This window comes from Alligator sinensis, unplaced genomic scaffold (assembly GCF_000455745.1).
Source record: "Alligator sinensis unplaced genomic scaffold, ASM45574v1 scaffold93_2, whole genome shotgun sequence".
NCBI classification, from domain to species: domain Eukaryota; kingdom Metazoa; phylum Chordata; order Crocodylia; family Alligatoridae; genus Alligator; species Alligator sinensis.
In genome coordinates this window covers 2,925,633-2,950,792 of record NW_005841854.1, presented here as the reverse complement: position 1 = coordinate 2,950,792, position 25,160 = coordinate 2,925,633, and the positions used below count along the sequence as shown (strand labels likewise).

Sequence of the window (25,160 nt, the reverse complement as noted above, 5' to 3'; positions counted from 1 at the left end):
GGACCTGTTGCTGTATATTAAACCTAACACAACCAGCTCTCCCTGACTGTACCATTAATCCTTTTAAGTTCTCCTAATACAAACAGTCACTAGGGCCTGAAACTTGCTAATATGTGTTATAGTTTATGTACTGCAATTACAACACCAAGGACAGCTCATCCTTTTCTGAGTTCTTCAGTGCTCTTAATGCAAACAGTTCTTGGCTCTTACTAAACACAGTAAGTGACATTACTAGAACATGAAAGTGTCCAAAATTAATCATGTTCCCACTTGATTTTTCTCAGAACACTTTTGGTTACCTTTGTGAAATGTAAGGTAGCGGTTTGCACTGCTTGGCAATCGTTAACTATCAAAAAGAATGTTAGACACCTGACTATCAACTCTAATTACAACAATAAAGTAATTCATGTGGGTTAAAAAATAGATTACTTTATATGCCATGCCCCTAGACAACCACTAGCCAATTCACATTCTTATTACAACACAGTGGAGCAGTGCAATGACTTGGCAACTGCACCTATGAAATTCATTGCCTGAAAAGCAGAGCACTAAATGAGGTAGGCTACATGATTTTTATATTGTTGAAACTAACTCATTTCACTAAACAGAAAAGATTCTGCTATGTGGACAGAATTGACTAGAATAACTAAATGACCTGGAAAAAAAACAGTAAGTCACAAGCACTAAGGTCTTAACCAAACTGATCACCTTTTTATTAAGTAGTTGTAATTCTTTTAATTTGTATACGTAACAGGATGTTCTTGTGTAAATTAATAAATATGTATTAATAAGTTTTTAAATTCTCCTTCTCAGAAATACAATGGAGTCCTAAAGCAAAGCATCAAAGCAAGCATACTGCCTAAGCAAAAGTAGCTAGAAGCATTGTGTCTACAAAGATCAGGAGCAAACATTAGCCAGACACTGCATACGCCATGACCTCACCTCACTTTGAGACATGAGCCACTGCTTTTCCCCTTAGAGTCAAGCCTCACAGACATCTTCTGCTCTGGCAGAAAAAGGTATCACACTTATCATGACACAGTCAAGACTTCACCTTAAGTAGATTAGATATCACAATTTAAGAAGGCTGTCTTTTTAAGAGTAACACGGGTTTGTTGCAAATTTGTAGCAAAGTCCATGTATCTTATAAGGTACATTAATGTCCTAAAAAGACAGATATCTGGCGTGAGGATAGAATCATTAATGACTAAAGTATGAGTTCAGAAAATGCAGACCTCTCTGGGACCTATCCACCAATACATACATACACAAAACCTTAGAAGGAAAGTACACGTACACACACACACACACACACACACACACACACACACACATAATTTAATGTGCAGCCATACTTAAGATTAATAATCTTCTTTCAATAAAGATTAAAATATAAGGAAACATAGCTGGACACTGATCTGTTGTCAGTTTCAAAATGAGAAGAAAAAGAAATAATATGGAACTGTATTAAAAAAAGAAAAAGTAAATTCTAGTATAGTCAGTTCCTAGGTCACTAATATTTACTGTACTCTAATGGCTGCAGTGTAGAAAGGTAATACAGGCAACCCCCTGCTTAGGGCCGTTTCTCTTAGCACTACTTCGCTATAACGCACATTTTAAATTGATACCTGATTTCACATAGTGCTTAGCGAGTTGTTATAACGCTTGCAGTTGCCATCTTGGGTCATTAGAAACAATTGCGGTTGCCATTTTGGGTCGTCAAATACTTTTGGTTTCACTTAACACTTGCTTTTTCAGGAAAATATATATATTCACTTTATCACTGGATTTACAAACTAATTTAGTAACTTTGCCCCATGGCTGGTGAACAGCACCTGTATGTGAAATGCAACATAAACAAAATTGCCACCCAATGGCTCATAGAGAGACATATGAACTACCTTATATAACTACTGTTTAAGGAGAATTTTGGATGTGGTCTTAATTGGACTTAACACAACGTTTGCATACCAGAGCTGTCTCTGCATGTACATTATATCCCTTTCTCCTGTGCTATGTCTTTCTTGTTTACATCTACAGCAAGAACTCTTACTCTATGAAAACCCAGTGCCTCACACTTCAGTCCTATTCTGGGTAACTTTAATTAGGTAACTTTCAACTTGCTCTGGAGGGGGTTGGGGGGTTTTAATAACCTTTAGTTAAAGCACCATTTTGGAATATGGGGATGCTGAATACATGAGATACCAAGGCTGTGGGAGCATGCTAATTAGTACACTTTAGCAGACTCAATTAAACAAGTCTGCTCCAACGCATTGTAATTAGAGCATGTCGGAGCAGGTGTCCCGCACATCTACAGGTATCCTATGAGAATACAAATAACTATACAATAATGGTAAGTGAACTTCAGATCTAACCTAAAAATATTTCTTTAAACATAAGCAAGTTCAGACACACCTTCCTGATTTAGATTTCTTTTCATTCACTTTATAAAGCAAAAAGAAATACAAATGCACAAATATCATATTCTACATTCATGAAAAGTTCCATATTTTGGAACTCAGAAAAAACAAAAAGTTAAAACTCTTATGACAGCATTAACATGGTCACATTGTAACATTTTATGATCTACTTTATTATAAATAAGATAAATCACATTACATTTTACAGTGAACAAAAATAAAGGAACATCTGTAGTGTGACTGAATAAGTATTACTAGAGGACCTTAACGTTTTATTTCCTGACACTTGATTTAAGCTGTACTGTCCTAGCTTACTATTTCAAATTTAAATTTTAATTAAAAGGAATGAACACTTTTAAGTTACATCTCACTAAGAGTTCAGTCATTTTTCTCCACAATTCTACATGCACTCTAACTACAATAATTTTAGACATGCCCTTGATAACAATGTGAATTCAGAAATGAAACCTTGCAACTCTAACATAGAACAAAAAATTCACTGTCACCATTTCAATACGAAAAAAGCTAAACACCACATAGAGACTGTGGCAAGCCACTGTTGGTGCCTACTGCTTTAAGGGCTGGGTCAGGCATCCAGTAGGTGCCTGATGGTGGCAGCCATTTTGTGAACCTAGTACATAAAGTCTGCAGTCTGTTGCTGCCAGCCAAAGTAAATGAGGGGCAAGGAGCCCAGAGTTTGGGATGGAGTGTGGAGCCTAGTGAGACGCTAGGAGCCCAGAGTATGTGAAGGGCATGGAGCCTAGCAAAAGGTAAGAAGACCAGAGGCTAGGAGCCCTGACTGTGTGTGTGGGGGGCAAGGAGCCAAGTATGAGTGAGGGGCATGGATTCTAATGAGAGAGGCCAGAGTTAGGGGCCGAGAGCACTGTGTCACCTAGATGCCATCTGCGAGGCTTGGGCTGCAGTATAGGAGAGGAATGGAGCCACAGATAGTTTTCCCTGGCATCAGGGCAGTCTCCCAAATTATACCAACAGTTTATGGAAACAACAAAGTCGTGGCAGGAAAGACTGGGCAGATTGCCCATAGAAATAGGTGGGTGGGCCAGCATGAGAATGGGCCCCGAGCTTGCCCCCTGTCACAGAGACCCTTTCAAGCCACTTAAAATACAAGCAGATACCAGTATCTTCTGTGGTAGACTATTAAGAACAGTTATCCAAAAATACTTAATAATAGTTATTAACAAATTATTTAAGTTGCAAAAGAAAGATGTGGATGGATACTCTAGATTTAGATCTCCCCCCACAAAAAAAAGTATTAGGAAACCCACTTATGGATAGTAAGAACACTTTAAAAATGCATGTTTTAACTTAAGTACATAGGGTGGACTGAAGTCCCACTGGCATCAGTTGGACAATATGTGTTTAAAGTTAAGCGTATGTCTACTAGATCAGAGTCAGAGCTCAGTATTTGGTACAGTCTAGCCTACACTTCCATATTTTAGAGGCAATATGACAGTATGTCAGTCTCACATCAGTATAAAAATATGATCATATAAATCATTCTTTCCATCCTTTCTATTCCAAGCTATTCTGTTGTTAATTACAAGTCAAGCTAGGTTTAACAGTTCAAACTGAGTCTGCTTAAGACTACTTCTGAGGGGATGCTCATCTTTTGGATGGATTGAGGCAAACTAGCCTGTTGACTTATTTTCTATGACTAATTATTAAGGCTATTAAAATGTATTTTGTAGGCACTTATTTCACTTGGCTCGTGTACAAAAATACCACTCCAAGCAATACACTCCAACTTTATTGCATTGGGTTTTATTATCTGAATTATTCAGAATTGTCAAAACCCTTAAATCAGCTTTCTGAGAGAGTTCTTCCATTCTACAAATATTTCAATGAGACACATATACTACCCAGGAATAATACAGCCATCTCCCAGCAGTGATAGTGACAGCACCATATGAAGGATAAAAATCAGCATTACAATGTGTTCTTTTTCTTTGGTAGTTTATGCAATTGCACCTCACTAGTCCAGGCCCCTAACTTTCGCAAAGGTGTCAAGGTCTCTGTGGATAAGCTAACACCTACTGAGGCTGGGGCCATCTTCTCAAAAGCAGTGTTTCTATACCAACACCTGCTGCCCCAGACAACACAGCTCCTGAGAACACAGGGGAAATCAGAGGGTCTAAGCGTTCAGTCCAAATCAAGAGGTCTAGATTATAGTTTTAGCCCCTACTCGTGAAGCTGCCTGTTTCTCAGAACTGTTTCAGTTCAGTAAGGGAGGCTGATGTCATTGACTCTTTGCTCTAAAAGTTAAGCCCAGAACACAAAAGGACCAGAACACATGACCACCTGTGCTGGAAAGGAAGCTTGCTGACTTTATAAAGGACTACAGACTTCCCGAGGGCAAGTGCCCAAGGTGGATGCCACTGAAGGTGACCTTTCAGTGGGGATAGGATAATTTATTGTATTTCTTGTTATAAATATTTGATTTGAATATGTTTGGTCTGGGAGGCAGTGGGGGAGTGAGGGGTCGGGTGAAAAATGCCATAACATGGGAGGGTCATGGCAAAAAGAGCAAAATTAAAGGTGCCGCTGTGCCACATACTTCTGCCACAATTTAGGTAGGTCCATAAGTTGGAAAGTAAGGCTAGGTTGGGCAGCAGGGACATTCTCCTAAATGAAAAGTGTGGAGGGGGGGGCAGGCAGGAATGGGGATGGCAGGGTGGAATTTTTAACAAAAAATGTAGGGGTATTTGGGGGAGTTCCTCTTATTATTCTATCTTATTTTAATAATTCTATGAATCTATGGATTTAATAAATTTAATAGGTTCTATTTATTCTATGAATCTATAAATATTTTATTCTGATTTTTATAGGTTATTTTATCTTTTATTATAAACAGCTCAGAGCCCTTTTTGTGAAGGGCAGTCAATCTAATAAATAAATAAGATTATGCACACTACTGTACCAAACCTCCCAGGATCTCTGGAATTCATGGCAACTCATGCTGCCAATGCTCCCATGACACCAGATTTCCGAACCTGGAGGGAGCCCCGCAGGCTGGATTCAGCCCACAGCTGGATGTTGAACATTACTAGCTTAATATATTACTGCTGCTGTTTATTATTTGCATTGCAATGTCCAGACAATAGCTCTTGTGTTATATGTGCTCAGTGCTGAAAAACATTGTGGTTGTCATTAGCGTTTTACTGGCTATACTCACTGCCACTCTCAGGAGCATGCCCAAGCATCCAGCTCCTGGCCGGAGAGAATATCACACAACATGCAGGTTGCTTGTGTTATAATTTTGTGGTAAGCTTTAGAAACCTACTACAGTTAAATTCCTATAACCATGTCACAAATGTCCTATTTTAAAAGCTGTCTAGTGTGGAACCCTTATACTTAAGTGATTTGATAAAAGGCAAAAATCCCACAAAACTTGTATTTTAGACCTGTCTAATCTTTTGCCTATTTGAAAAAAAGGTTTCAGAGAAAAATATAGTTTTACTTGCAATCTGAGAAAGGGAGATACAGAAATTGGTGGATATGAATACTAATACCATTTTTACCCTGTCATTTTGCTGAGATGACCTGCTTTTGAAGACTTCCTGAAACAAATCCAATTTTAACATTATAACTAAGATCTGCCACCCATTTAAAAAAATTGCATGAAGAGATAACACGCAAATCAATCAGCTCTCTTGTATAAACTTTCCATACAAAATCTGGAGAAATTAAATATATGTGAATGAAGGTAACCACAAATAGTGGATCTTGATCAGACCACTCCTTACCAAAACTTTCCAGAGCTTTCTAGTTATAGCCTTGTCAGTAACTAAATACCACATGGCAAATAAAGTACTTAAAGTTTTCAAAAAAGGAACGTAGGCTCCACAGATTAGTGCATCATCCTTTCAGAGGTCAAGATAAAAAAATTTACTCCATAATAAGAAATAAGTAGAGATTTTATTTTCTAAACAGAAGAAATGTGAGGTATAAAGTACTTATATCTAAAGCTGTAACATAGAAAGTAACTTTATGTGACATTTTAGGAGTAAAACCAAAAAAAGGAAGCCGATAAGAGATCTTCAAAATGGGAAAGGGTTTTATGCATTCTACCAACAGACCTATAGGAATTTACAAAAGTCTAACATAGGGTGTTTGTCAAATTACATAAACAGTGCTTCTCAGTGTTATTCATGTAACATGACCCTATGTTACAACAGAACAGAGTTTATAATAGTCTTTAATTATACACTAATTGTTCTGCGTAATCTCTGCCCTTCTCTGCATACAAGCACTACATGAGGAGCAAACTGGTGTGGAGTAAGATGGTTAAGTAGTGACTCAGAGGGAAGAGTCGCATGCTGAACCACCGTTATCACTTTCTGCTGTATTCTGGGTTTCCTCTTAGAAGATTCTATGGCTTCTTGTACAATCTTATTCTACTATCTCCCAAAGTACTGTGCACACCTACAAAATAGAGTAGCAGTGAAACAACTGACAAAGTTCATCTACAGATCTCTGCAGACGTTAAAGAAACAGACCCAATAGAAACAGGAAGTTAATTCTGTCACTCAGAACATCACTGTAGGTCAATGTTAGCACAATAGAATTTGAGTATTTATATTCCCACATTTGGTTTCAAGGTAAGCACGCAAGTAAAGAGATGTCTCAAAATCATGAATGCAAAGGTTGCTAAATCACTCAATTTTTGTTCTGTGTTCCCCTGGTATTTCAGGCAATTTTGCTTGATATTTCTGAATGAAGTCCAGGACTCTAGTTTATTGCGTTTGCACCTGCAAAAGAAGCAAGTTTAATGGAACTGGAAAAGGAAAATGCAAAGGAGGCTGTTAGTTCATATCAAAAGTGGATCTCAATGGGATCTCTTTGCAAGATGAGTGACTGGTATCAATTTACTGTTATAAAATATTGTTATAGCAGCAACAATCAAATTTAATTTAATAAAATGTGTTATTATTGTATCCATTCTAGGCTCAAAGACTTACCTTCGCAGTTCTTCTCCATGCTCCCCTGATGGAACAGTCAAGCATTCATCCATATGACCATGCAATAACCTCAGCACATCACCTCCTATCAGATACCCTTGAATAAAGATGAGAAAATCATGGATACCCATCTGAAGTGAACCGCAAGAAACACACTCAAACAACACTGAAGGCTCACTTCCCAGCTTGCCTCCAGTGTGTCCACACCACAGCTGAACATGCAGAACTGGCAGATGAGGTCACCCACTTACCCAATACTTAGGAACACGTATCTGCCAAAAAGCACAAACACGTGTGTATGAAATGTAGATACTATCGCAACCTATATGGAATTGTGAAACTAAGCTGAAAATAAATCCATAATAGCCTAACATAAATCTGAGTTAGAACATCAAGAAATGTAAATCTTTCCTTTCCTTTTTCCGGGGCACAAAGTATTAAAAGCTAGCTGAATTTTACAAGATCCTATCAACATCTTTTACCAGAGGGTGATAGGATAAGACAACATTTCAGTTGATTTTCAGTTTATTTCAATGAGGTTTGTTAGGTATGACAAGCTATACAAGTATTGCTGAAGTGCAATAAATTTAAAGTGTAATCCTACGTTTATCCTTGTTACTAGGTATTTACATCAAGATCTTCAGCTCTAGATTACCTAAGGATTTAACTGTCTTGGTCTTTATATGGCATCATGGGAGAGGAGGTTGGGGGCGTGGACTATCATTAACATCCTAATGCACCAAATCTTTGCATTAGATACTTTGTCCAGGGGAAGAACTTGATTTGCCACCTTATGGAGGCAACCTTGCTTTTGTCTCCCCAGCTGCAGAGCTTGTACCTGACTTTTAAAAAGGTAATATAATTTGGTGCGGGCACTTCTAGCAAAGCCCATAGCCTATGTCCTTGCCTGGACACACCTCATTGCACTGCAGGCTTCCCCCAGAGCCATGCTGCAGCAGTGGTAAGAATCCCTTGCCTGCTTCTGCAAGAACATCCCATTGTCCTCTGAAGATGCTTGGTCTTAACCCCAAGGATTTCCCTCTCAACTTAGTGACTTATTTTTAACATACATTTAAGGGGTCAAAAGGTACAACACCTGTTTGAACTTCTTTAATGTTTTCCCTTTGAGGGACAAATGAGGAGGTAAGTGAAGGTTCTGAGACAGCTCTCCCTTACAAGAAATTCTGTTTTCAAGAGTTAATCTGCAATTTCTTCGCACTTTCAAAAATGAATTTGGGAGCCTTTTGGTACAGAGCCAACATGGAAGAATTCAGCTTGAAAAGAATCCACTACACTGGATGAACATCTCACAATAGGAGGCTAGAAAGGAAATAAGGGTGCTTATACATAAGGAGGGAGGCTCCTCCATTGCTCTGGAATTACAGTTAATTGAGTCTTCTCTGATGCATCTGGCAATTACTGACTCCAACAGCCTCCCACATCTCCTGTATCAGCATCCCCATGCTTCAAAATGGAGGTGGGGGTGCTTTATCTAAAGCTCAGAGCTGCTTTTATTAAAGAGCCCCGCCACACACACACACACACCCACCCACACCCACAGACACTCCCAGAGCATATGTGCAAATGCTCTGTCTAATTTCAAAATACAAAAAGTTTGTAAGGCTACAGATAATACAGCCACATTACCAAGCAATTACTGTGGATGGAATTTCAAAAATAAATAGTAATAGTAGTAGTACTTCAGACATATTTGAAAATTTACTATGTATTAAAGAAAAAATCCTTTTAATCAATCCACTCTAGAATAAAACCAATCATTACTTGTAAGTTTCAATATTGTGTTAGTATTTGGTTCTCTTTTCCTTTTCTATTTAATTTTAAATTCTTTTTGGCTACTTGTTGAAGGCAAACTTTTGACTCTTCGGTAAAGGATTTTAATGTGTTAATTCATTAATAGCTAATGACTACTTTTACATATTTGAATGCAGTGATATGAAGTTATGTTGGTGTTGATGCAGACATACGTTGAGAGACCTTTGCTAACATTTCTCCCCTAAGGTCAGGTATGGCACTGAGCAACACTCTTTAAAAGTTCCCTCGTGCAATTTTGCAAATAGTCCTTTGTTTGATCTCCATCTAAGATTGACTTCCATTAAGAAACTGGTTTTTGCTTCAGACAGGTATGTGAAAGCAATCAATGGACATACTAAGGCCACATTTTTCATTTTACATTTCGTTTTCAATTTCATTCCAATTAGCCTAAATTTCTAGTAAATTCCTAGTCCATATTATGAATTATTATTTTTAACACAGTCATTTGTATGTAACTGAACCATTTCAGGAATCTATGAAAGATAACTTTCTATTTGTATCTACAAATTGACATAAAATGGTAAAGGTCTAAACATGTATAATAGCCAGTATTAGCATTGATTCAGAACAAGCATTCTCTGGAATTATGTGCAAACATTTTGAGATCTTTGCATATAAAATATTTCAATGACATTAGCAAACGAAGTGTTGCCTCTCCACTCTGGGATAGCACATATCTGTGTTTTAGTTATAGATAAACTGAAGCACAAACATTAAAATAATTTGCCAAGATCAGACAGAAAGACTGCACTAACTTCAACATGATTCTTTCCTCCCAGTGAAATGCTCTTAATTACAGTAACCCTTGCTGGGTTGGCTGTAATAAAGTCTTCGCTCCAAATCATTTCTGACACTAGCCAGCTGATCTCCTTGGCATGGGAACATTTTGTTTACATAGATTACCATATTTAACTTGAGTCCACGATGAGGTTTTCCCATCCACCAACATGGGAAAAAACAAGCCTCACCTTGGAATCAAGTACCAACACTCCATGTCTTCCCTGGCCCTGATGTTGGCCTAGGGTCAGAGCTGGAGCCAACAGCAACCCACTGTGTGAGAGTCAGGGGCCAGGCCTTGGGTCTGGGATGGGTGCTAACCTGGGGTGGGGATGGGAAGCAGGATGGGTGGGGCTGAGGATGAGGAAGAGGCAAGGATGGGGGGGAATAGGTCAACAATCAGATGAGGGATGGGGCTGTAGACCAGGTGGAAATCAGGACAATATCAGGCAAGGCATGGAGGGCCAGTGTGGTCAGGGATTGGGTGAGGGAATCAGGAAGGGAATAGGGCAACAGCAAGGGGGGAATCAAGTCAGGGAGCAGGGGTGGAATGGGACAGCAGTGCAGGTCAGGGGGATGAGGCAGCAGTGCATTACTGCCAGATAACCCTTACCTGCTCTGCTCAGAAGTTCAGGTAAGGACATGGGGTAGAAGCATGAGCTAGAGGATGTGACAGCAGAGCACTGGGGGTTGGGACTGCAGCCCACTGGGGACTGGGTGAGGGATGGGGCAGCAACCTGAATGGGGGTTCAGGCAGCTGCAAGGGCTGGGGTGGGTAAATATGCAGCAGAAGCACAGGCTGGGGGGGCAAGTGGCAAGAGGGACGGGGGACAGGCAGTAGGGGCATAGTCATGAGGGGAAGTGGTGAGGGAGCAAGGTGTGACAGTCTGACTGCCTGCCCTTCCTCCCCTATCCTGTCCCTGGTAGTTGGGAACAAATTTAAGACAACTCTTTACTAATTAGATCCTATACATGGAAAAATATAACACATGTATAATTTCCCATTTATAGAATCTAATTAGTCAGGGGAGGTATTAAATTCAACATTGTATTGGATTTGGATAAAGATGGTAAATCAATCTGGTAAATTTCTGTACCTATAAAATAGGAGAAAATGGAAAATTACAGTAATTGAAGCTTCCAGCTTCACTACAAAAATGCATATGAACCTTTGTGCGTCTGAACACCTGGGTGGTTGCTACTTTTCAAACAGAAGACAAACTACTAAGTACAACTCTACCCTGCCACCTGCCAGATTTCAGATTAAATGTAGGAGAGAGGGCTAATTCCCTGTCCTACATTTCAATCCAGCTAGATTTAGCAGATAATTGCTTAACAATTCATCATAGCAGAACTGTTAAGCAATCCTTAGTCTCTAACTGTGCAAAATACTTCCCTTTTCCCTAAAGAACAGTAAAAACATACAGGACAGGTATTAATAACAGTATTAATCAAATAATAAACAAATGAATAGGCAACAACTTCCAAAAAATCAGTATTTTAAGTGTGTCAAGAAACAATGTAAACTGATAAGGTGTTTTTGTTTTGGATCTTAGAAGAAAAATCCTTTCCCCCAATGGAAAAATCAGAAAGTAGGGATTTTTTAAATTTTATTTTAAGGCCTATCAATACAATATTTATAAAAATTATTTCAAAGTAACTAGTTTATAAAAAGCTAGGAATATTTGAATTTCTGGCCCTGACAGATTTCTTTCTTTTTAAAGAAGAAACCTTTCACCTCCATTCTGCCACAAAGGGACTAATGAGTCAGAATGTTATAATTCAGAAATTCTTTGTCCAATTCACTACGAGAATTGAAGAAATGCACAGAACCTAGAAAGAATTTACCATACTACCGTATACAACCTATCCCAAATCTTGTCTTTTTCCCCTAGCCAAACATCTCTTAGCTTTTTCTGAATGAGCCAGCCCTGCTCTTGACTTCTCAGGCTTTTCATCTGAGTCCCATTCCCCTGGCCTATCAGATGCAAGTCTGCTTTCTGGACCCTTCACCCCAATATTGTCTCAGTTCAGCCATTTCTCACCCATGCCCAGTACTAGTCCTCATGGCCTAACCATTCCAATTCTTCCACCTTCCAAGCCCAGGGAGTCCCAGTTCCCTTGAACCAGGCTCCTTGTCTAATCTGACTCCCTCCCCTCCCCAGCTTCTAGTCGCATCCTTTGCCCACATGCCCTACTGCCAATAGCTTCCATTCACTTTATTACATAAAGTTTACATAATTAAACAAAGGAGGTAGGTGATAGGAGTAAATTCTTGCACAGCTAGATGTCTATCACCTTATTGTAATAGGAGTTAGTAATACTTTAAAGACAACATTTAGCTGTTTATAAATGTAACATTTTGCAGAGGGGGCTTAGATTGATTTTTGTATCGATCCCTACCACCTAACCCTCTTGTTTAATTATGTAAAAGTTACAGCATTTCTATTTTCTGTTAAACATGTGATAGTGTGATGGGTAGAAAGGCTTTAGCATCACACATCTGAGCTAACTGAGCTGTATCCCAAATTCAGGCTTATTAAACAACACTACACCAACACAGAATATATGTATTACTGTGTATTGAACAAGGCAGTCTAAGCAAAAGGCTCTACTACTCGAGCTAAAGGACCTAGATTCTTAGTGAGAATCAGAACCAAACCCGCAATCCCAAAAATCATTAGGGAGAGACAAAGAGCCACACTTTAAGCATGGGTTAAATATTCTCCTTATTTATTGTAGCTTTCAGGTTAACATTATATCGTTATTTTAATTTGGGCTACAAGCTATTCTACCTGCTATTATAAATATTAACGTGTCTTCAGGGAAAACAATATTGTACTTAATTTTTATCCTGGAGAAAGACACATGTAGGAAATTATTATTATACCTTACAGCACAGTTTCTACTATCATATTCAAAACAAACTTTTACATCCCTTTGTAAAAGTAGATGTAATATTCTGATCTAACATTCATGTACAAGAAGTCCCACAGCTACAGTTCAGCAATAAATGGCAGTTTATTACGATTCCCTTCCCCACCCTTAAGAATTTAATTCATATCTAGAAATTAACTATAAACACAGCTCAATCTTACCTTGGGCCACTTCGCTTCCTGAACTGATTGGTGCTACACTCCAAAGTGTCTGCTGGAAGGCTGCATCAACATGTAAGCTACCATTGCCATAAGATAAATGCTAAAACAAGGAAAGAGATGGTATTTATAGCTCAGGGTATTTACAAAACATTTTTAGAATGTAATAAAATCATTAATTTAATAATATTCACGTAAGTAATAGTTTCCATGCACTTTACATGCCAGATTTATACATAACCCTTTTTGCAGGGATGCATTTGTGACTAATATAGAAGAAGTAAGATGAAGAGACTTCCTTTTTTTTTTTAACATTTCTTTCATTTATTTAATCATTATATCTGGTGCCTATCAGTTTATTTCAGAACCCTCAATTCTTGATATAAAAACATCAGTCCCTATTTTAGGATAGGCCAGATTTGATCTGAATCTGCAGAGCATGAAAAATGTACATTACCAGTTACCACAACCATGAAAGCAAAAAAGTCAAAGAACTGCATCCTAATAAATGATGTGCCTTCCTTCAATGACAGAAGATGTGCAACTAGTTAATTATACTAATCAAAACATGAGGGGTCAAGGAATTTTTCATGACAGTGAGAAAAAGACAATCCTTCTAAAGAACACAAAAAAGGAACAAGTGTTCACCAATAATAACTATAAGTGAGAACATGCATTATTTTTCAAGATCTTTATAAACCGTCTTACAATTTTATTTGGCAGTAGCCTAGATCACAAATGCATCTGATGACTTTATGACATATAAGAATGAAAGGTGCTTCAGGTGCTTTTAAGGTGCTTGATCAATATTCAATACTAACAGACTAGACATTTGTTACATATCACCAGCTGACTATACAGAACAGAATAAAACAGAACAGACAGAATTTACAGACAGTTACTAAATGGGAGGCAGCAAGGCTGATGATATTTTATTACCTATTTCACCAATACCAGTTTGAGGGTATGTCTATACAGTTATTTAGGGTCAGCACTCAATCAGCCCAGACCACCCAAATTAATCCTCACAACCTCTATCTTACCTTCTGGCCCACATCAAATCCATCTACACTGTGCTTTCAGTTTCATGAGCAAAGAGCTTTTTAAGGAATCAGTCTCATCTCTCCTGTATCAGGTTCCAGGTACGAGCAGAAAAGAAAAGAGGTAGGATGTCCAAGGGACAGAAGGCAGAGGAAGGATGCTGTGAGATTGCTGTTGGCAGACATCCTGTGCTGGTAGTCTGCTCCTCAATCCACATTGCATGGAGGGAAGAGTAGATGAAGCTCCACCTCAGAACTGAAATAATCAGATCTTCCAGAGTCAGGTTGAACTGTGCTAGGGTCAATCTTAAGCATACTCAGAAAGTATGTGAATGAGAGGCCCATACACTTGACCTTATATATCAGCGTAGTTATATCCTGAGTGTTCAGACTGATGGTTACTAGAGCTGTGCGAAGCTTCAGTCACTGATTCAATTCAGAGGACATTTGGCCGGATTGGGTGGCTGAATCTCCAAATCCAGATAGAATCAGGAGACCCGTTAATCTCTCCAAATTGTATCAGAAGCCTCCAGTTCGATTAGGAGAGATTCAGAGGCTCAACTATTCAGCCATAGACACAGCTTTATATGTGTTTTCTACATACCTTGAGGTACCAGGCACGGCTCGTGAATGCTGAGATGGTGGGGCACATGGAGCATCCCACAGGAGCATGGGGGGATCCCCTGCACGCTCAGCGGCAGACCCAAAAGTGGACCAGAACTGCTTCCGGTCTGCTTCTGAGTCTGCCGCAGAGCATGCAGGGGACCCCTCTGCTCCCCAGCTTGACAACTGGTGCCTCCTGGGTCTGGCGGGGTACCCAGGGACCCCCGTGGCCAACTGCCAAGCCAGAGGGACATAGGGGGGGGAGGTGTCCCCCACACGCGTGACGGCAGACCCAAAAGTGGACCAAAAGTACTTCCAGTCCACTTCTGGGTCTGCCGCCGAGAGTGCGCTCCCATGGTATGCTCCACCCACTCCTCCATCTCAGTATTCACGAGCCATGCCTGGTACCTTGAGGTACATAGAAAAAAAACATATAAAGCAGTGTCTATGCCCAAATGGCTGATTCTCCAAATCAGAAAAGAATCTTCAGATTCAGCCAACTCGAATCGGGAAAGTGATCTGAATCAGCAAATCGAATCACTGTCCCCCGAATAGGGCTGAATCCGAATCAAATGCTGCCCACTTTGTACACCCCTAATGGTTACCTTTTTCATTTCTGCATAGGGGTTTGGCACTTGCAGATTCCTGCTCCCTGTTTAACACAAACTTGGTAGGCAGTGATATACCACAAGTCCTTCAGGCCCCCTTTCACAAATCAGTTATCAATCAGGATTCCATTCCCTTTGCCATTCTACATCTGCTGCATTGGTTACCAGGTTTGCTCAGTATCAATGCTATGCAGCTTCAGGTGCTCACTCTTAAATCTTCCAGGAACATAACTGGTTATAAAGAGCCATTGGAGAGGAAAAAATGTGCATGCATAAGGGTAGAGCCAGAAAACAAAGAAAAATACTCTTCTGAGTCAATTAAACGAATGACGAAAGACTTTCATTCTGTTTGCGTTAAAGAACATTGAAGACATGGCTAAAATAATTGAAATAATTAGTCTATATTTGCATTAAAAAGAAAGATGGATGGATAAATGATTACGCACAACATAATGATGCTTTGTGCTCTAAATCAGGGGTCAGCAACATATGGCATGCAAGTCTGATCTGGCCCACAGAGCCACTGGATACAGCCCACATACCTGATTGGCTCCGGCACTGTTTAAGCAGTGGGCGGGTGAGGTAGTAGTGGGGATTTGGCTGTACTGCAGCTGAGCAGCAGACAGTAGTAGCAACAGGGGCATCTGGGACCTTGGACCTGAGCCAGGTTATTCCAGTACACCGCTACAAAACCTTGTAAACCCCCACTCTAAAACAGAGTACAATTTTCTAGGAAACTGTTATTAAATTATGCCAAGGCTCTTTCAGTAGTATATTTCACTTCTACACACAGTGAAACGGTCCAAAGAGCCTAGGTACTAAGGACATGTGCTCACTCAAATATTTCAATTGCAGGTCACCATCCTTCTGGATCGTGCAGTCTTTCTTTTGGGCCATGGATACAAAAATATTGGCTAATCATTTAATTTGTGTAAGACGCACAGAAACAGATTCCCAGAAAGGAATGAAGCCCAACGGATTCACACAAATCTGAGAGACAGCCACCAGTGCCAAGAATCATGCCTGTCCTGGGAAACTGAGGGATGACTATTCATGGATGTGTATGCCCTTGCTATAATATTGTGTGATCTGTTTTGCAAAGCTACTATACATCCCTGGGATAAGCAACTTGTCCACTTACTTCTCTCAGATTTTATAGCCCTTTACACCCAATGAGCACCCTCCTGTATCTGATTCTTGTATCTGTAGCTGTTGAGTAACCAATGAGTACCCTCTTGTATCTGTATCTGTTTTTGCTACTTTTCCAAATAGCGCGAAGTCATATTTTGTCAGATCAAACTTTCTAATTTTAAAGTTTGTAGTTTATTAACTTCAAAGAGTTTGCATCCCACACACTCAGAATGAGTTTCATTAATATTAATTTTGCATCTCTGGAAATGGTGTAATAGCTACTAATGAAACACTGAGAAATGTAAATTCTGTAAAGTACTTGGATTTTAAAAGTGTATTATTTGCTTTATCAGATAACAGTTCTTCATGTATAGTAATATTTGACCACTTTTGATAGAAGTATATTTCAAATATTTGGATTGTAACCATGCTTTGATATCCAGGTGACAGACATTGGAACATCCTAAATTATGTTACCTTGGGCTAGAAATAGACATCCCCAAATGGAGCAGATCGGCTGTACTGGGATGCATCCAGAGACAGCTGATGCACTTAACTGGGCGAAACACGTCACCCTTTGTTCCACCCCTTGATGCTTCAGAACAATAGGCGATGTATTCTCCCAGGGCTTGAGGGGCCTGGTCCTATGCACCCTGGGAATTCCTGTGCAGGATCACAACCCTCAACCCCAGGAGTGCCTGCCCAGCTTTCCCTGCTTACAAAGACATGCTCTGGGAAAGCCCAGGGCATGTCTCTGTAAGCAGGAAAAACTGGGGTTCCCACTTGGAAAAATGTGCCCTGGGGAATCTTGGAGCAAGTCTCTAAGTGGGGAACCCTGGCTTTTGCTGCTCATAGAGGTGTCCCCAAGTTTCCCCAGGGTACATTGCTATAAGAGGGGAAGTGCTCCCAGGGCTTGAGGGACCCAATTCTGAACAGATAGTTAGTCCCACAAAGCATACAGATGTCCACCACTGAACAGCAGCACAAATTAATAGCACCTTTGTCACAGCCACAAATTCAGGGCATTTGTGCTAAGACAAGGGGCATGGACACCTGTTTGTTTGGCCTTTGCTGACATAATTTTTTTTTATGGTGGCACAAAGACAATGAAAGGCAATGTCTTATTCCACCCTTAAGTGCTTATCTAGCTACAACAGAATCTTAAATACAGGGAGATTAATGTAACTTTTACATTTTTTATATATTCATTGTGTCTATATTACATACAAACCTCTGCTTCTCTACCTTAAACAGACCAGAGACTCAGAAGGGAGACATTTAAAACAGACTGATGCTAATGGAGACACTTTTGGTTTCTGTTCTATATCACCTTCAGGATGAAATTATTAGCACTATACAAAAGTAGGAACTGTACTGGAGGTCAAAAAATCCTTTCCAACCACATATTTTAAAGCTACATAAAAATGCAACCATTGCAAGTCTACTCACTGCCATGCCACTGAAATAGATCGGGTAAAAACAACTAATGCAACAAGACCATCTCCTATTTTTTCCACAGGATCTGAATCATTCAGTGAATAGAAGGGTTGGTGCTCAATGAATAAGCAATAATAATGAATAAAAAACTACTCTATATTTTGTTTTCTCCTTGTTTAGTATGGAATACTTTTGCCTCATCAGCTACATGTTAATCAAATCCCACTCTGAATGCAAAATTGCTAATTCCTTTATGGTCTTTTCCTGTGCTTTCTCATCACAGCACTATTTGAGTGCTTCACAAATATTAATGAATTCATTTTGACAAACCCCATCATAGTAATATGGTATTATTATTTCCATTGTACAGATGGAGAACTGAGGCACACAGCTGTGTACTTCCTAATGTATCAGAGAATTTAACAGTTTATAGTACTTGATTTGTACAGAGAACTGTCCCCGCTCACTTCAGCTGTGAATGTTCATTATTTCTGTAAATCAGAACCCAAGTGGCCACCCAAAAAGTAAGGAATAGATTTAGAGGCTACCTATGAAAAGTCTGGTTTAAGAAGCTTACTGGTATCACAGATATAGGGTTCAATACAGGGTGGCACCCAACTAAACCCTGGCACTTTACTTTGGCTTGTTACACTTCCCTAACATATTCATTGGTCCCCAGAAATGTAATTAATGTTACAACACTGATTCATTCCTTGAGCAGCATCCTCCAGAAGGAAATGTGCATTGCCACATAACTGAAGATGTATCATAATGCAAACACACCCGGAAGCCAAAACGGACCTGTACAGTCTTAATTTCCTCACTTACAAGCAGTTGACTTTTTAAACCTTAAACTTCTTTTGATGTACTCTTTAGGGGGATTTTTTATTTTTTGTTTTTATTTAGCATCCTGAAAAAATAGGAAGTCTCTTATCATGTAGAACCACCTTGGCTACCATACAGTCCATCAGCTAATTAGACTGACAGCATTTAGAAGGTTATTATCCCATGCGCAGGACATACAGGAAAAAAGGACACAGATTTTGTCAGTAGGCCTTATCATACCTGTTATTTATTCGTTGACTATGGAGAAATGGTGAAAGCAGGAGCCCTGGACTCCATTCCTTATTTTGAAGAGGGTATCGTATAGTGGTCCTTCAGCTTTCACCATACCCAAACACAGTGCGTTCAGCCCTTCGTCTCCACCTAGGCTGACCTTGTCTTGCTTGTCCCTACAGATCTCCATGGCTCCATGCTCATACCTCTCTGGCCCTCGCATGTCATCCAGCTGCTCTGAAACCCCTGCGATCCTTGCCCAACTGTCCCTGCATCATAGCTCTTGGGACCCATTCTCCCCCATTTGTCCCTTATTCAGACCCAGCTCCTCACTATACAAAGCCATTTCCTTCTCTTTCTCTACAGTGCCTGGATACAATGATGCCTAGCACTATAGAGACATTGTGGCAAGCAGATGTCTTTTGCTATGCTATAGCCCTCCACATTCAAAGGAGTATGAAGGCCAGCTCAGCCTTTCCAGCTCCAGAATGGAGCACACTTATTACATCAAGCTTCTCTGGATAACTTGTCCAAGTCTCACAATAGCGCAAGCATGAACAGCCTTTCGGAATATCTTAATTTGGCCACATCTGCAGTGATTTCCACAAAGAGGACAAAAGTCATATACCTGACACAATATGCACTCTGCTGCCAAATTTCTTACTCCAAATAAGGAATATACTACAACTTCTCAACAAAATGAACATATTTTTCAACAACAACAAAATTACATATTTCTCTTTCACCTCATTTTGCAAAACTGTGGAATCATTTCTGCTGAACTTCAGCTTGAAACAGTCACCCACTACTGAAACTTCAACCAAAATGATTTGATAAAGTAGTAAGCAAGTGAATCAGGGTCTGGTGACCATGACAGATGGCATAAGGCAAACCTAAAAATAGGCACTGATAACTGTGCCTCCTTTAATAAGACAGGGATGAAGCCTTAATAAAGTTAATCCATCATAGTGTTTAAATCACTAAAGAAAAACATAATATTTCATGAACTTATGTAAACTCCATGGCCTACATGTGATTTCTCAGTGACAACCCCTGAGACTGACATCTCCCTTAGCACAGCAAGTTTTCCAATCATATGTAGCTTCATTCAATGCAACACATAGTGCCCTAAAGAAAAATAATCTTGTGCATTCAGTGTTTCTGAAATGCTTAGCCATCAGACAGTAATCTTTGCAAGAACCCTCAAGCTATGCCTCTAGCAGCACATTCACATTTACAAAACAACGGCTGCAAATGACTGGATCATTTATTTTAAATTCAGTGTTCAATAAGCCTATACTCAAGGCACACACAAACACTGCTGAGAGAGGTACACAGAGCACACTTTGGAAGGAGATATCAATGTTTCAATCCATACATTCCCTTCACCTGGGAAAAAATGCTTGAATTCACCTAATGTTTCTGTTCTGTGGAAGGTGTTAGTATGCAGAGAGCGGATTATGAAGAAAACAAAGCTTGCTGCAGGCTTCCTTGAAGCTAAGTCATGTCAATACTGACATCTCATCCAATGGTACCTGATTCTGTGTGCACTTTACATTTTTCTGCCTCTTCTAAATAGTGAAAACAGGAAGGGAAAAAAAATGGAGGGGGCCACTCTCCTTCCAGTACTATTTGAAAACTACATAAAAGTTAGGCTGAAGCTAGTAAAGCCACTATTACATTGAAGGAGGAGAATAAAGAGCTCATGAGACTAGTATGCTAATAGCAATGGCTAAAAATATTCTACCAGTGACTAATGCCTCCTAGAGTGCTTGAGGACTGCATTGGAGACTGCACAACTGCATCTTTTTAGGAAGATCAATGTCAGACCTACAGCCTTGGCCTGAACCAGTATGGCTGTCTACCCAACCTGCTACCCTGCTGCTGTTCCCCAAAAGTAGATAAGGCCTGCCTAAAGCCTCCATCAGTGCCCAAGTCTCCACCTACTCTAACACCTGACCCTCCACTTTGCTTACATAAGACAGGGAGGGGGACAGGAAGTGTCTCAACAACAGGGTTTTCCTGACTTGGGATCACATCTCTGATAACTGCCTGCTTTCTGAGCTCCTGATTTCCTGACCTGCTCACTTACACACTTTATTTTCCTTTTGATCTCCTTATTTCCTGACTCAGCTTGTTCCTCTGCTCTGGTTGCCCTCTCTGACTCTGTTTTGAACCTGAGAACAGCAACCTTGATCCCAGTTTGGATCCCAGGCTTGGCTGCCCAGAGCCCAGCACTGACAGTAGAGTATTCAGCTGCTACAGGCAGTAGAAGACAGAGATCTGCTCCAGCTCCTTTGGGATGTCTAGAAACACTAGTGGGGCCATCACCCATGGCCCTTTTTAATCTTCTCTCAGAGAATACAAGTGAGGGATACAGATCTTCCATGTGCCCTTTTTCTTCAACTCCATACATGCTATATCAGGACACAGTATATCAATCTAAAGGAGTACTGACCCTTTCCACCATAGGAGAAGGAGGTGGATTTTCATTACTCAGCTAAAAAACCTCAAGAATCACAAAACAATGCTATATGGTGTCTTGAACAGAACTCCCTCAGAGAATCTGTATATCCGAGAAGAAATTTGTGGGTACAGAAAGGAACTGCACAACTCTGTTTAGGCCTTTGTAGCTAATCTGATAAAGGAGAAGCCCAGTATGATGTCAAATGACTGTGGCCATATTTACTCTAGGCAAAAAAATCAACCACATAGCTATGCTTACAGCTAGTTAGTCAAGAGTTTTCTATTTACTCTGCAGAGGGAAATGGAAGGGCATGTGATTATCAGGCAATTTACAATTAAGCAAGCTTCAGGAAAAACATGAAACAGAAAATCAGCTTAGTGTCTCGGCAAACAAAGCCACCAACCTACCTATTTGCCGAGTATAATTTTACTTCTGATTAAACTTGTTTAGCCAATGCAGTGAAAATACACTCAATAAATAATACTGATTATGGGGGATGCTGTCAAAACAAATGGTAATATTTGCTCATAAAGAAGAGGAACAGAGAGTACACCAGAAGCCTTAAAACTGCAGCTGTGTAAAGCATTCAAAACGCAACCAAAATCTTAAGGTCTGATGCAAATCCTAAAGTGATCGAGGGTCTAACAAAAGGTCTATTCTGAGTGAACCTGAGATTGCAGGGGAGGGTGGGGGACACAAGTTCCCTTTGTGATTAAGGAAACAGTTGAAAATCTGTCAAATAAGACAAAACCCTGTAGGTTACAGTTCGTTTAACATTTTTAAAATCCTGGAATTTTTGGACACTTTTTGGCTAAGCACATAAAGCCAAAAGTCCAAGGCTGAATTAATTCAATCTTTGCAGGTTAGTCTAAGCTACGTAGACTGAACTGATAAGCAAGTGAGAAGACATCCACTTTTGATTCCAGAAATGCAGTCACATGCCTGCAGTGGCCCAGGCCAGAAGCTGGGCAGGCGAGGGAGGACATTTGAGCATGCTTGGGCCAAGGCTTACCTGAACACCCTGTGAGGGGAGGGTTCGTGGGGGAGGTGCAAAGTATCCTAGGATGCTGAGGGACTGTGACTGAGGACAGAAGTTACACATAAGCTGATAAGTGATTGGAAACTAGTTTAAACCTGAAACAGAACAAAAGTTCAGTGCACATAAACCAGTTTCAAAAGTGCTGAAACCGGTTTAAAATAAACCTGGATGAATGTAGTACCAGACTAAATTGATTTAAGTTAAACCAGTCTATTACACTTCTGTCCCAGACCCCCTCCAGATGCAAGTTAACTGTCACTCCCCCAGCATCCCAGGATGCTTTGCACCCCACCCCCACTGCAAGTCTCCCCTCCCAGGGTGGTCAGGCTAGTCTTGGCCCAAGCTGTCTGTTCTAGCCAAGCAAGGCTGGCACTGCCCCTGGGCTGTCACAGAGTTGAGGCAGCAAAGCCTCTGCTACCTAGCCTGCATCCTGCCTGTACTGTCAGGCCAGCAAGGGGGAGGAGGGAAGGTGGCACAGCAGAGCACCACCCCACCATCAGCCCTAGCCCCCAAGTGGTCTACAAGGATTTCTCCCTCCTGCAGCTGGACCAACATGACTCACTGAGATGCTGGGGGGATGAGGGGAAGAACTCCCACAACCTGGGGCCAGCATCCTCAGCCAGGGTCTGCCTATTTGGGGTAGCCCCATGCCTACGCCCAGGTCCTCCCTGCCCCACTCCCCCACCCCTCCCCCGCAGGTCTGGCCAGTTGTGGGAGCACAGGACTAGCTGCTCAGCATCCTCCCCTGCCAGTCTTTGATCTGCAGGAGGAAGGGGAAGAAGCCCCCCACTGCCAAGCAAGGGCCTGCTCCCTCTCCTAGTAGCCAGAATTGGGCCCCCTGCCCCTACCCTCCCCAGCACCCCTGATCCCCATTCACCTCCCATCCCCTGATTACCTGTGACTGCCTGCAGTGTCTTGTCCCAAGGAGCAGGCAGGGAAAGGTGAGGTCTGCTCTTCTGGCCCAGATAGCAGCCAACAGCAGCAGAGGCTAGCAAGTAGTCTTAACCCTTCCTTACCTGCTCCTTGAGACAAAACAACATGGGCAGCCACAGGTAATCAAGGGGCAGGGGGAAAGTCAGTTGGGATCAGGGTGCTGGGGAGAAAGCCAGTGAACAGGAGATGGGGGCAGACCCCAACTTGTCACCTGGACTGGGGCTACTTCCATTCCCCAGAGCAGGTGGAAAGCAGGAGGCTGGGGGCATGTGCTCAGCTAGAAACATAGAAAATTAGGGTTGGAAGGGACCTCTGGAGGTCATCTAGATCAACCCCCTGCTCAAAGCAGAACCGTCCCCAACTCGATCATCCCAAGGCTTTGTCTAACCGAATCTTAAAAAACTCTGAAGAGGGAGAGTCCATAACCTCTCTAGGGAACCTGTTCCAGTGCTTTACTACCCTCCTAGTAATAAAATTCTTCCTGATATCTAACTTACAATTCCCTTGCTTCAACTTGAAACCATTGCTCCTCATTCTGTCATCTGCCACCACTGAAAACAGTTTAGCTTCATCTTCTTTGGAACCCCCCTTCAGGTACTTGAGGGCTGCTATTAAATCCCCTCCCAAAGTCTTCTCTTCTCTACACTAAATAAGTCCAGCTCCTTCAGCCTCTCTTCATAGGATATATATCCCATCCCCCTCACCATTTTTGTTGCCCTCTGCTGGACTCTGTCCAATTTGTCCACATCCTTTCTGTAATAGGGGAGCCCAAAACTGAACACAGTATTCCAGATGTGGCCTCACCAGTGCTGAATAGTGGGGAATAATCACCTCCCTTGACCTACTGGCAAAACACCTAACAATGCAGCCCTGTATGCTGTTAGCCTTCTCAGCAACAAGGGCACACTGTTGGCTCATATTCAGCTTATTGTCCACTGTCACCCCCAGGTCCTTTTCTGCACAGCTGCTGCCCAGCTACTCAGTCCCCAGAGTGTACCAGTGCATAGGGTTGTTCCATCTTAAGTGCAAGACTTTGCACTTGTCCTTGTTGAACCTCATGATGTTGAACCTCAATTTGTCTAGGTCACTCTGAATCCTAGCCATAGCCTCCGACATATCTTTACTCCCCCCAGTTTGGTGTCATCTGTAAACTTGCTGAGGGTGTACTCTATGCCATCTTCTAGGTCGTTAATAAAGATATTTAACAAAACTGGCCCCAGGACCGACCCCTAAGACTAGAGATGTGAAGGCCTGGAAAAAAACAACAGAAAAATTCGAGGGGAAAAAAACATTTTTTCCCCACTTTTCTTCAAACACCTTTTTCCTTTTTTTGCAATGGAAAAATTGGAAATTTGGGGAAAAACTGAAAAAACCTCTTACAAAATATTTTCTTTTAGAGTGGTGAACTAAATCCTTTTTAAGACAAGGTTTTCAAATATTGTTTATTACAGCTTCCCTGTACTCCCTCAATAAGATTTCTAATAACTTTATAATATGAAGGTGTTTTACATAAAATAATCTACAGTATTAGATCATTACAATTCCTTTATATGGTAGACATGCTACAACTCTCAAATCCAAGATGCATTTCTTCCCCCAGAAGGTGCGGCCATCTGCACAGGAGGGAAGAAAGAAGGATCCATCTTTGCTTGTGTATTTCCGCAATTCCTGCAGCCTTCGTTCCTCTGGTGACCATTGATCTACAGTTTGTTGGAGACATAGTAATGTGTCCTGTTCCCGAG

At 40.9% G+C, this 25,160-nt stretch overlaps 1 protein-coding gene across 17 annotated transcripts in view; it reads right to left on the bottom strand.

Annotated features, from left to right (window-relative positions):
* The window catches only part of RYR2 (ryanodine receptor 2), an 847,904-nt gene that overhangs the window by 498,158 nt on the left and 324,586 nt on the right, over positions 1–25,160 (bottom strand). For all 17 annotated transcript variants that reach the window (XR_003095960.1, XM_025213656.1, XM_025213760.1 and 14 more), the window contains 2 exons: positions 13,108–13,207; positions 7,400–7,496 (listed from right to left, as the gene is read on the bottom strand). Coding sequence is in view for 16 of the 17 variants with exons in the window: in XM_025213656.1 (XP_025069441.1) it covers positions 7,400–7,496; positions 13,108–13,207 (197 nt within the window). In the remaining variant the exon portion in view is untranslated. The remainder of the gene's footprint in view (positions 1–7,399; positions 7,497–13,107; positions 13,208–25,160) is intronic.